Genomic DNA, 13963 nt, shown 5'->3' on the forward strand with positions numbered 1-13963 from the left:
TGGTACTTATGCAGCAATTCTGGCTAAGGTATATGGTCTCCTAGTATGAACTACTGTCCAGCAGAGCTAAGGAAGAGGGTCAGCTGTCTCTCTATTCGTGAACCATGTGTTGGCCACCATCAAGCCATTTGATACTCAGAAATGTAAAATAGCTTCTCCTTCTATAATCCTGTTGTCACATCCATCTTAACCTAGGCAGTCCTCATATTGTTTTCTTTCTGCCCTAATATGAGCAGTCAGGTCCTCTGTTGTCAACAACTCTTGTTGTCCTGCTTTATCTAGTAGTTCCTGCAACTGATGCCTGAACGCAGTCCTTTCTTCAACATCACAGCCCTATTCTGGGGCACAGACTGAGATTATAAATACTACCCTATCTTTGCACTGCAGTCTGATTGCCATGAGTCTGTCATTAATTCTGATGACATCCCTCACGGTCTTCTGAAAACTCTCCTTCATTACAATTCCCACACCATTTCTAGTCTGCCTGCCCCTGAGTAGTGGACTGTGCATTCTGTGTCAAGTGGCTTTACTCAATTACCCTTCCACTTTGTTTCCTGGATGCATAGGATGTCCAGTCTTCTTCTTACCATCATGTCATCTACTTTTAAACTGTGATCTGTCAAAGAACCTATATTCAGTGTAGCAATCCTTAGTTCATTCATGGCAGGCTAAATGGTTTTGTATTCAGCTTTCACTCAAAAGAGATATCCCAGATAACTCAGGCAGGGCATTTGGATACCTGATAGATGGTACCTTATTAACCCAGGACTGCTGAACTTTATGGTGGACACCAACTGGCCAATAGAGACATAGCAGTGTTATATGTACCCCTACGTCATTAAAACTGGTCCCTGGTGTAGTGCAAAGTAAACTTTGTTCTTATTCTACATTGTACCAACAAATACCCATGCACATTTTATTTATTTTATTTTTTTGAACAACATTACTCAGTGTGACCAAATCACCTAGACAGAATTTTTAGACCATCAATTGGCTAGTCCTGACAATCTGTGATCTGTGTTCTGTCTAGAGGATACTCTACACTACAGATGCCTAAAGAGGTTATGACTCCATTAAATTTTAGGTCCACTATGGGATGCTTCTTAAGTGTGAGGTGAAAACAGCCAGCATGTTTTGGGAAGGAAAACCACATAGGGAGAACAATCACTGGCCAGAGGTCAGGACTGTATCCTGTATGTGGGAGTTAAAACTTCAACCATTGTGCCAATCAGATGTCATTGAAAAAATAAAAAAGAAAGTCTGCCGTGCAGTTCATCTCAAACAGAATCTGAAACTGTATTACAGTATTGCATTAGTTCCTCAACATAAGCACTGATGCTCAGTGCTAACACAACCAAAATGGCTCCCAGTCTTTCAAAGGACAGATCTCCTGATGTGATCACATATCTTTATACTACTCAAAATACATTCTTTCTCCTACTTATCTGAAAGGACCACTCTAAGAAATTTTAATAACAACTGTTAGTCCCTCTCCACTCATCATGCTTTCTGTTTTCTAGCACTTAAATAATGAGATTATCTCTAAACATTAAAAAATCAGAGCTTACGTAGACTTCCATAAGACCTATAAACCTCACCTGATAATAAGGCACAGTGTAATTTTTTTCTCACAGGTTGATATCTTCGAACCTAAGTCATTTTCTGTAAAAACATCCTTACTAAATTCTTACATTAATTCTTTTAAATAGTTAGTGACTTACATATACAAAATGTTTCCATCCTCTTAATTTATATACTTAATTATGTACATAACAACCCCCGTACCCTTTTAATGGAGTAGAAGAAGAATGAAAAGAAAAAAGGGGGTGAAGGGAAAAATAGAAAAGATTGCAGAAATTTGTATGTAAAGCTGAACTTAATTCATGCTTAGCCTTTCATTTTATTAAAAACATGAATATGCTTTTAAAACTTTTTTTGGGGGGGATATGTTAAGCATAATGTTTTCAGTTTTTATCAGTTCTAAATATGTTATATATTTTATTTTTCACTTTTCACTTCAAGGAAATATATTAATACTTTCATTACAGTACAACTGAACGACACTATTTTCATTATAAAATGCACTTCTGATAGCTGTGCTATGTAAGTGCACGCTCCAGTGTAGGCCTAAAATTGTTTCACAATAAACACTGCTTTATTCCAAGGAAAAATAATCAAATAACTTAAAATGAATAAATATATATGCCATACGTAATCAGCATTTGAATAATAATTTAATAGGTCAAAGACTTTAAACATCTCCATATAGAACACATATCGTGAAAGCTTAATCTGGCAACCAGGTCAAAGAAATAATGAATATAAATGAATGCAGATCTGTTTTTAAAAAGCTAAAGATGCACTCATGAATTTATTACTCCCAATAACTACCTTCAAAAAGATACAAAATGCTGTGTTCCTTGAATATGACATTATTATTTGAAATATAGTGTGGTCTACAGTTTTCAGTTAAATCTGGTTTGCTGTTATAGGTGTCCTTATAAACACAGAAATGACACAGACTTAATGTTATGCATTTGGAATCTCATGCAGGCTAGTTCTTAAACATCCCTAAAATTGTTTCACAATCTGTGTCAACCATTCTTTTCATTTGGAAATCTTCCTTTGTTAATTTATCCAAATGTTAGGGTTTCTAATATAGTGGCAGGAATGGACCATTTTCCTGATTCAGGATATGATTAAAGTTCTTGAAATTAGTATTGCTTCAGTCTTTGATGGCTGCCAACAGTACTGTTCTCAGCACCTACAATGATATGGGGACATTAGCTACAGTGAGGAAAGACCCAGGACTGCATTTGTCTGCAATGTTTATAGAATTATATGTATTTTAGCATACTTAAGTACACTCCAACATTCTTTTTCACCTGTCGTGTTTGTCCTCCTACTATTGGAACTGCCTGGATATCTTTATTCTATGTTGCCCTCATTGCAAATCCTATTTACAACCTTATATCTCATTGCACAGGACACTATAATTGCTAGATGTAGCTGTTTCATTGATTAATGTTATTTTCCATTTTGTTTGACTACTATATCATGCTTTCTTGGTAGTTGCTATTAGATGATCCTGTGTGATAACATCTTCATTTTCAGTAGCTCTTTGTAGTTTCTTTCCAATGCTTATCAGCTACAGATTTGTCATGTTAGTGTACCTCTCAGTATACAGACACTTAGCCATAAGTATATTTTACAAACATCAACAAGATGTGCATCTGTTTCTAGTTTTGTACTACAGAACTTGCATTTGTCTTTATCCTCCATTTTTTTCTGTATGTTCACTGATTTGAGCTGCCGTTATTGACAATTTATCTTTTGGTTTAAATTCACCTCTCCTTAACCATTTATGTATCAAATCCTGAATAACATGTTGCTGCAGGAGTTCTCTGTACATGCCACTATAATTGCTGACTTTTCAGTTTTCTTTCCTTTTCTTCTGTTCCTACTCTTTATATATTTTTTTGTTTTTTATCATGTCTTATAGCCACTTAATTTTTGTCTTCTTCTGGTTTGATTTCCATTCCCATTAATTTCCAAAATGCTTTTGCTAATCTGAGCAAAGATGTCGTCTTAGATTTGTTTTCTTCATAGTTTAGCATTTTTGCTGTCCATAGGATTCAATAAGATCTCCAGTGTAGGCCACATGACCCAAAGTAAAAGGCCCTGTTTATGCAATGCAGTATTTTGTGATTCGGAGACACATTAGCTACAATGAGGAAAGACTTCATTATGGGCTAGTCTGCATATCTTTGAATTGCATCAACTATCACAAAGTGTAGATGAGCGCATGCTGTGATAGTTAACGGTGTTGTAAGTCATATTGTGATATCAGAGGCACCCCAACACATTCCTCTTCCCACGCACAGGATGCTTACATACACACACAAACACACACACACACACACACACACACACACACACACACACACACACACACACACACACAAACACAAACACATATCAAAGACTCCATACTTGTCCCTGAGTTGTCTGTACAACCCTAATGTCTCCTCATCTCCTTTTCTGCCCTTTTAAATTATGGAAGATTGCATTCACAAATTAATGCCAGACATTAGAGTTTCCCATGTCACATCCTGGAAAGTACACCCTGGTTTCTAGTGTTTCAACCCAGTCCCCATGCTGTTAAAGTCCTGTTAAGGTGGGAGATATTAGAATTACCCCTGGTGTCTAGTACTACACTCCCACATCTCCTGTATTGTTAACATGCTGCTAAGGCATAAGAGAATTACCTCTGGTGTCTAGTGCTACCCACCCTCATACCATGGACTGTTTAAGTGCTATCAAGGCATAACAGAATTACCTCATTCATCTAGTTATCCCTAACTCAAATCCCTGTACTGTTAAAGTGCCACTAAGGCACAATAAAATTCCTTCTAGTGTCTTATGGTCCCCACTCCTTGAATCCCCATAATGTTAAACTGCCATTAAGATATGACAAATAATGGCAATCCCGGGTGTCTTGTGGTTTCCCCCACCGCCCCAATCCCCATTCTGTCTAAGTGCTGCTCAGACACAACTTTTTAGAGCTATCTCTTTTGGCTAGTATGTTCTCCCAGCCAATGTTGCAGGCTCTGCTCACTAGTCTAGGGATATGTGGAAGGATGTCAGCCACCATAACCCCCCCACCCCCCACACATATACAAACATTCATTACACACACAAGCGCGTGTGCATACACACACACACACACACACACACACACACACACACACACACACACACACACACACACACACACACACACACACACACACTCCTAGCCTAGCCCCTCATTACCCCCTTACTGCTACTTCTCAAGCAGACACACACTCACACATACAGTCACACATGCAGCCCCTCGCATACACTCATGCACATACCTCCTAACCTAATACCTACCTAATAACCCTACCTAATACTGAATGCCACAGTACTTACCTCTACTGTGATGGATGATCATGGCCTTTTAATTGTGTTCACTGCAGTAATTTGTAAAGAATGGTCATGATAATCTATATAGTCAATCATTTCTATGAATTGCTTGGCACATAGACACCTCCAGTGAAGCAGTTCAATGAGGGGAACATATGGTAATTAGAATATGCTTCTTCACCACTACACTTGATCTTAGCCAAAAGGCCGAGAAGCGATAGACCACCTAGTTAGCATATAGCATGGCTGCAGAGACAGACCAACATGGTGCTCTGCATTTTTGTGCAAAAGCACCCTGTTATGGCAGGTCTATATTGCTTCATCGAAGTTTCAAAACTTCAAAACTGATATGGCATATCATCAAAGTTTTGAAACATCGAATGTTTTAATGGAAATCTCCATAAGGGAAGATTTCCCTTTACTGCACTGTAGTGTGATCTCAGAGTTGGTATATTTAAGTAGCGGGGGGTGTGGGGGATGCAGGGGGGCTTGCCCCGCTGCTTGAAATGTTAAGGTAAGTTTTTTTTATTGTTTTATTTTACATATTTGAAGTTTCAACACATCGATGATATGGTCTTGACCACATCAGATAAGATGTTTTGAAGCTTCGATTATGTGATATAGATGCTTTATGGCTGTCTCTGAATACCAAAAGGTTACCATGAGGTGCACACCTCATCTGCATCTTGTGGTTACATTTATAAATCCAGTCCTGTTTGGAACTGATGATGTCAACAAACATGTATGCAGTCACATGATTGCAGTCCTATACATAAAGTAAAATTCAAGGATGCCCATACCACCATGACTGGGAGATATATAGATTTGCCGCACACTGGATTTTAGACATAATTTGATAAGCGTGAAGCAGTTTTCTTGTTTTCTTGTCCAAATGCTACAATGCTTTTGGGTGCTGTAGTGATAAACTAACTAATGATTTTTTACCTTATTTGTATAACTGCTTTAAACTGTATAATACATAAATAACAAAGACCTTTTTTTCCCCTTTACAACTTGTACAAATATCCCCATCTATTTTTATTTAAAATAAAATTAAAATGCATTTCAACATTAAATACTTTGTTTTATAAAAGACTTGCCTTAAGGGTCATTCACATCAAAGCTGGAATTTAGAACAGAAATAACAAGCTGATTCATAGCTTGAATTGTATTCCTAGATTTCATGGCATTTTTTAATATTAGCTTTATTCTTCTAAAATATTCCTTACTAAGTTTTGATCTCATTTGTAAATGTTTAATTGCTGATCCTTCATCTTTTCCGAAATATTTATACATTTTTAAATCCTCTACAAAAAGTAGATGACTCGTCATTTGGCAAAGTTGTTTCTGGAAATTAAGTTGTAACCATAGGTTAATCTATTAAGCAAACAGTTTAATGGGTAAAGGGAGAGGCGAAACAGCAGCAGTGACAAAGAGTCACCCTGGAATATCCTCCTTTGGATTTATATCTCTGGGATAAGAATATGTCATTTATTGTGGCTCAGTTTTAAAGTGGCTTGTCACTGTTCCATAGTGACAACTATGTAATTTACCAGTGTAGATTACATTTTATTCATCTGTAAGAATTCTATTATACTTGAAAGTGAGATGCTATTAAATGTTTTTGTAATCAATTCATGCCATACTTAGGTCGCATCCCTTTTTAAAGCTCTCTGTTATTGCATTGTTTAATAATAGATTATATTTTGTTCCAAATTATTTTCTTTTGTAACATTTTTTGTTCTTTAACCATAACTGAACTGTTTTTTTCCTGACTATAAACTCTGCATTAATTCCAGCATATAATTTATATTTTGCAGTAGGCAAGTCATTGGTCTATAGTTCGTATGATTGCTTGCAGGTACACTCTTAGCAGGTATGTTTTTATTGTTATTAACCAGGTTGGTGTTTTTTGGGGATGTGCTTATAACTACTTTTTACACAGTGCTGAATCATTGTGCAAAGATGGTAATTCCTTTAGCAAGAAGTTAGGTACTACATCTAGACTTGAGGTTTAAAAGTTATTAGCCTTTCTTAAATTTGTCTCAGTTTCTGTGACTGTTAATTCATTACATTTTAATGCCCTCTATATTAGAATTTCTTATGGTTTCTTTTAATTCTTCTATCCTTTTAGTATCTTTGTTATGCTCAACAGTGTCTTCATAAATACTTCTCCAAAATGTATTGATTTTTAAGGGGTGTTGCTTTTGTTTTTTGGAGTTTTTTTCTTTTATTCTCAGTTCTCTATAGAACATTTTCGGGTCATCAATGAATTCCTTGTTTTGTACTTTTCTTTATATATGTGTGCATTTTCTACTTGTGCTGATAGTTTTGGAAATGGTGTTAGACAGATCCTGATCTGTTTTGATGTATGTTGTTTTGTTTTTACCACATCTCTTTCTCTAATTTATTTTGATTACCTATTCCCTTTATTACATTCTTATGCTTCTTGTATTAGTTGCTTTATTTTTTTTTCTGTTTGATGCTTCCATTGTTATTACTATGTTTTTTGTTTGTTTGTTTTTTTTGTGATAACACTTTATCTGTTATTGGTTTAGCTGCACAGTGGTATATTTTATTATGCAGATCTCACTGAATAGCCATAATCACTCTGTTCATCTATTTTTATCAGTCTTCTAACTTTGGGTTTGTTCACTTTCTGCAATATCCTTCTTTCATCAATTTTATTTTGTTGGTCCATTTCTATTGAATCAAGAAAAATCATCTCTTGGATCATTTTCTTCTAGAGTGAGAACATCCTCTTTACTGTCTGTTTCCTTTTCTCTCTCCCTTGCTGTGAAATTCTAACTTGACTTTCATACAATTTTCCGACAGAAGGTTCCAAGACATCACCCTGTGGTGCATCCTGTCCAAATGCATCCTGCTGTATATGCTGTACCACCATCTGGGGATTATCAGGGACTCATTGATCCACTATGCTGTGATATTGTCTGAACTGGAGTTCTATACTAAATCCTCCAGGTCTTATTTGGTCAGTAACTTTAACTTCTATTTGTTTCCTTTCTGTACCACTAAATTACATTCCACTTCTGTGATCTTAGTCTTGCCACTGTAAAAAATGTATCATATCTGCATGTCTTTGGATGTACTTCTCTTCAAATATTTTTTGGAGCTGCATTTTTCATATTTATTGGAATGGCTTTTTCTTTGTATAAATACTACACCATATCAGATTTCTTTTCATAACTTTCAATAACTTTTTTCTTTTTCTTGTAGCACTTCCATAGTCACATTTTTTTCTAATGGCCCAGTGTTTCTACATCTAGGTAATGATTCACTCTAATCTGTTGCACTGAAGATCTTAAATTATTACCTGTAGCTTTTAACAGTTTTTCTTATGCAAGTATTTCTTCCTCTAATTTCATTCTTGATATGTATCCACCATGTGGGAATTTTGGGCTCGTTGCAAAATTAAAGCAATACATAACCTCTTTCTTATCCTCAACAGTCCATTTTATTGTCACCATGCCTCTTGATAGGCCTACTATATATATATATATATATATATATATATATATATATATATATATATATTTTTTTTTTTTTACGTGACTGCTTCCCCCTTCTACAGTGTGTGTGTGTGTGTGTGAGAGAGAGTGTGTGTGTGTGTGTGTGTGTGTGTGTGTGTGTGTGTGTGTGTGTGTGTGTGTGTGTGTCTGTGTGTGTGTGTGTGAGTGTGGGGGGGGGAGCACCAGTAACATGGCCAAGCCCTATGGTAGTAATGTTTCCATGTTCTGAAGATTCTATATGCTGACTATTTTCTAGTCATAACACCAGTACCTATGCTAGGAAAATGCCACTTTTGTAACTTAGGACCTGTGTACCTAGTCTACTTTCTTATATATATATATTTTTTGGAATTCTCCATGATATATAAAATGCAGTTTATATACCAGTGTTGTCTTTGTGAGCATTTTGTACAAAATAGGGTCCACCATCTGAAGGTACTTGCCAAGGTTTGAAGATGAATGCCATTCCAGCAATACTACTTTCCTTCTCTTGTTAATTCCATTTCTCCATTAGGACCATGAAAGAAAGCAATAAAGTTGAAAGGGATGTTATAGTCCTTATAAGCTTATAGCTTTGTTTCTGTCTTTTTGATGTGACAAGTATGAGAGACGTTTAGATGGGTTACTTCAAGTCAGTCAGCTATTGTGGTTGCTGTCCCAACAGCTTTTTTACATTATTTGCCCAGTGATGACAAATGAAATGAAATGAAATAACACAGTCACATGAGTACAGTACTTCAAGGTACTTCACAATGGACCCAGCCCAAAGTACAGTGGCATAATTTGACTCTTGCACAAGCAAGGCCATCACCATGCTACAGAAGAATAAAGCTCTAACTACAGACCAGGAAACCTGGGTGCAATTAGGAGCTCAGGTGCCTGAGATGCTGTTAGGGAGGAAAGGATGGGTGTGCCTATCCCAGGGGGGTAATCATCTAGGCATTCCCTGTGGTGAGCCATGGGCCATTGAGAGGCATAACCTTCAGATGTGTAGGTCATAAATGATAACTCTGTCTGATGGAAATAATCAACAACAGGACCCCAAGTCTTCCAGAATACCCTTAGGTTCCACACCAGCCCCAGCCTTAGAGTAAACAGTCCAGGGGAAGTAGGAGAAGCTGATAGATCCATGGATGGAAGGAAGCACTGGTGCAGTTGGAAAAATGAAACAGAAAGGGAATAAAATACGTTTTTGCAGAGCCTACCTTTATAATGTATTACACCCCAAACATAGGTCAGGTTTGCACTGCTTAGTGATCTCTACAGGATGTTATAAACCTATCACTTGTGTCTCAAAGTAAGATCATACAGTAACAACAAAACTCTCAAAAATGCACTTCTAGGAATAATGTTTGTTACCCTTTCCTTGTGAGATCCTGTAGAGGAAACAGTTAGATTTTATTGGTCTTTCCTTTCTGAGGGAGGTAACCATTCATTTATGCAGGTGTCTTAGACAACAGTTAAGACCTTTTTTCTATTAGTCAGAACTGAAATATACTGTTGAAAAAGAACTGAAATAAATATGATGGAATCAGACTTTAACATCATAAACAGCTATGCCATTGTGAGAGAGGAAGGAATGAGCAGCCAGTACCAATACACCCATCCTGTGGGGGGATAGACTGACTCACTGCTTAGTTATATCACTGTGGGAGAGGAAGGAGTGAGCAGCCAGTACCAATCCACCCATCCTGTGTTGGGGGATAGCCTGACTCACTGCTTAGCTATATCACTAAGAGAGGGGAAGGAGTGAGCAGCCAGTACCAATCCATCAATCCTGTGGGGGGATAGCCTGACTCACTGCTTAGCTATATCACTGTGGGAGAGGAAGGAGGGAACAGCCAGTACCAATCCACCCATCCTGTGTGTGTGTGTGTGGGGGGGGGGGTAGCCTAGCTCACTGTTTAGCTATATCACTGTGAGAGAGGAAGGAGTGAGCAGCCAGTACCAATCGACCCATCCTGTGGGGGGATAGCCTGACCCACAGCTTAGCTATATCACTGTGACAGAGGGAAGAGTGAGCATTCAATAGCAATCCACCCATTCTGTGGGGGGATATCCTGACTCATTGCTTAGCTATATCACTGTGGGAGAGGAAGGAGTGAGCAGCCAGTACAAATCCACCCATCCTGTGTGTGAGGGGGTAGTCTGACTCACTGCTTAGATATATCACTGTGAGAGAGGAAGGAGTGAGCAGCCAGTACCAATCCACTCTTCCTGTGGAGCGATAGCCTGGCTCACTGCTTAGATATTTCACTATTTGAGAGAAAGGAGTGAGCAGCCAGTATCAATCCACCCATCCTGTGGGAGAATAACCTGACTCACTTCTTAGATATAGCACTGTGGGAAAGGAAGGAATGAATAGCCAGTACCAATCCACCCATCCTGTGGGGGGATAGCTTGACTCACTGCTTAGATATAACACCGTGGGAAAGTAAGGAATGAGCAGTCAGTATCAATCCACTCATCCTTTGAGGGGATAGCCTGACTCACTGCTTAGATATATTGCTGTGGTAAAGGAAGGAATGAGCAGCCAGTACCAATCCACCCATCCTGTGGGGAAGAGATAACTCGACTCACTGCTTGGCTATATCACTGTGGAAAAGGAAGATATGAGCAGCCAGTATCAATCCACCCATCCTGTGGGGAAGAGATAACTCGACTCACTGCTTAGCTATGTCATTTTGGGAGAGGAAGGAGTGAGCAGCCAGTGCCAATACATCCATCCTTTGGGGTGGGAGATAGCTAGACTCATGGCTAAGCTATGTCATTGTGGGAGAGAAAGGAGTGAGCACCCAGTACCAATCCACCCATCCTGTGGGGAAGGAGACAGCTAGACTCACAACTAAGCTTTGCCATTGTGGGGAAATCCCAGTAAATATTTATAATTTGACCTTTCATACCTTTGGGTGCAGTTCCAGAAAGTTAAGAACCAGCTGCTAGAACACAGTCTTTAAGATCCATTATTACAGTTAGTTCCTACCATGAGACAAAGGTTTATCATCAAGACTCAGAATATAATATTAGAGGCTTGAAAATGCATGCCAAGAAATTCAGCCAAGAGCAAAGCTTGAGAAGAGAATTTCTTGACATATATTTCCAGAAAATATAAATAAATGCTTAGGATTACAGATCATTTAGTGATTCTTGAAATTGCTTATTTCTGCAAATTTTATGGCTACTGTTTATGCAAATATTGGAAGTACAACACTCATGGTTCTTTTCACTTTGTGGAGAGACAGACTTGGATTGCAGCTATTTCTATGCTCTATGTGCTTTTGTCTTCAAAATTTTCTAGTGCTCTATAGATTCCTCCCTGGCTCGTTTCACAGAACAAGTAAATATGCATTCCCAAGAGATCAATGTAAAACAACAAACAGAGGATGTCCTTATAGAGTATTTGTAAACCCAATAGCTTCATCCATGCATTCTGAATAACCAGTAAAGTAATCATTTATCCCTTTAGGTTCTAGGCAACTGCACTGTTATGTGCCTAAGTCTGTAGAAAGGGGGATTTCCTAACATATTGGGAATGTTTTCCAGACAGCAAATCCTGAGTACAATATTTTCATACCTTCTTTAATTAATAACTGCAGGGCAATGTGTATTACTGCTTTTATAACTATTACCTGATACACAATGTACTTTGTTGTTAACCATCCATCTGACTGTGGGACATTTTAATTATTAACAGAAATGTTACAAACTTTGATGTTATAGGGTTATTTTTTTAAAGAACATAATCAGAGCACTCTGTATAAGTACTTTAGTTGCCAGAGGTAATATGCTTTAGAAAATTCTGGAAAAAAAAAAAAAAAAAAAAAAAAAATATATATATATATATATGTTATAGATATATTCTTTACAGACTGTATGCAAGCATAAAATAATTTCCAATTTTATTTATTTATTTACATTTGTTGACCAGGAGTGTCCGGCTGGACGTTGGTCCCTTTTCAGTGGAGGCCTGGGGAGAAAAGCTCCACAGTTAAAATAAACAGACAGTAATTACATTGGATTACATAGCGATTAACAATTTGATTAGCATAGCAATTAATTACAAACATATTTACAGATGAAGAACATAGTACATCAGTAGACAACTAGAATCTTTATCTGCAAAGTATATAACAGACATTAACAAATGTTACAATAAGAAGTTCCTGCTGTATAATAAGTACTAGGCTTATGAGCATCTGAGTTTGCTATAATCAAGGTAGTTAGTGGGGTGGAAAGAAAGGTAGTGGTTGGATGGGGTGGGTGATATTAGATTGGGAGTTGCAAGGGCATAGCCAGCATGTTTTTAGGTGCGCTTTTAGTAAAGTTTTGAAGTGGGTGCATGATGTATGATAATTTATCATACATTGCAAATTAGTCTCTATTAGCTATTTCCTGTAAGTTCTGATATTTTTACTTAAAACGATTATATTGTATTAGATCATTATACTGGATTTTAGTAGTATTTCCCACATGAATGGTAATTCAAATTCTATAAGTTATGACATTTATATTATTAATTCTTTTTATTGAATGGTTCTGTGAGTAGAAAGTCGGTGCTGCAGTGCCCTTGAAAATCAAGGAGCTTTCTTCCACCGTACTCTGTATTTTTATAATATTTCACTTTATATTACAGGATGATGATAAATGCTTCCACTGTGATTCACGATGGCCAAACTACAAATTCAGCCATCGCATTGAGAATGTTATCTCATTGGCTGGACCAGATGGAAACTGGACCTGGTGGCAAGCAGAAAATGGTGAGAACCACTCATACTAGTATTTCTATTTCAATTTTCAGATATATTTCTTCACCTAGGGTTGGCATAATGGTTAAGGTGTTTACCACACAGACATATAGTACAGGGTTTGATTTTTTTCACAGTAAAAGCAAAAATTGGCTGGGCTTAAAATGGCCTGCTAGCCTAATACTTACCTATGAATCTATGACCTCTGACAAGGTGCTCAACGGGTGTGAAGTCAGTAATTCACAGCAGGATACATTAGCTGTACAGCCATGCAGCACCAGCAGCAATATGACCTAGTAGTTAGATTCCAAAATGAGAATGACTTTTGCTCTGAAGCACAGTTTCTTTTCAGAAAAATGTACCATGAAGATACACCTTACCTGAAGACGTTTTCACTGACATACTAAAATCAGTGCTATATTTAGAATTTTTTTGTGTAGAGCATCACTGCAAAGTTTTTAATCTAATGCCATTTCTTCCTCAGGTTTTTCACCCATTATCAGAAACTTGTAATATTTTAGAAATGTCTTTACTAGGTAACATTACCCACATTTAAAAAATGAGTAGAGTATTAGTGGTGTATTGTAATACTTAGTGTGTCTATAACCATTTTATAGTATGGGTTTCAAGTTCTGATCCCTTTTGGAAGCAGGCACGTTTTTCTTTTTGTTTATTTGTTTGTTTACCAGGTAAGCCCACTGAACACATGTCCATTCTTAGGGATGACAGAGAAGCACT

General features: G+C 37.3%; 1 protein-coding gene across 3 annotated transcripts in view; it reads left to right on the forward strand.

Annotated features, from left to right (window-relative positions):
• The window catches only part of LOC122807740 (laminin subunit beta-1-like), a 2263691-nt gene that overhangs the window by 905445 nt on the left and 1344283 nt on the right, over positions 1-13963 (forward strand). For all 3 annotated transcript variants that reach the window (XM_044078727.1, XM_044078725.1, XM_044078726.1), the window contains one exon: positions 13114-13237. In XM_044078727.1, the coding sequence (XP_043934662.1) occupies positions 13114-13237 (124 nt within the window). The remainder of the gene's footprint in view (positions 1-13113; positions 13238-13963) is intronic.

The sequence above is a fragment of the Protopterus annectens genome, chromosome 7.part1, assembly GCF_019279795.1.
Source record: "Protopterus annectens isolate FY-2018-M chromosome 7.part1, PAN1.0, whole genome shotgun sequence".
NCBI lineage: Eukaryota > Metazoa > Chordata > Ceratodontiformes > Protopteridae > Protopterus > Protopterus annectens.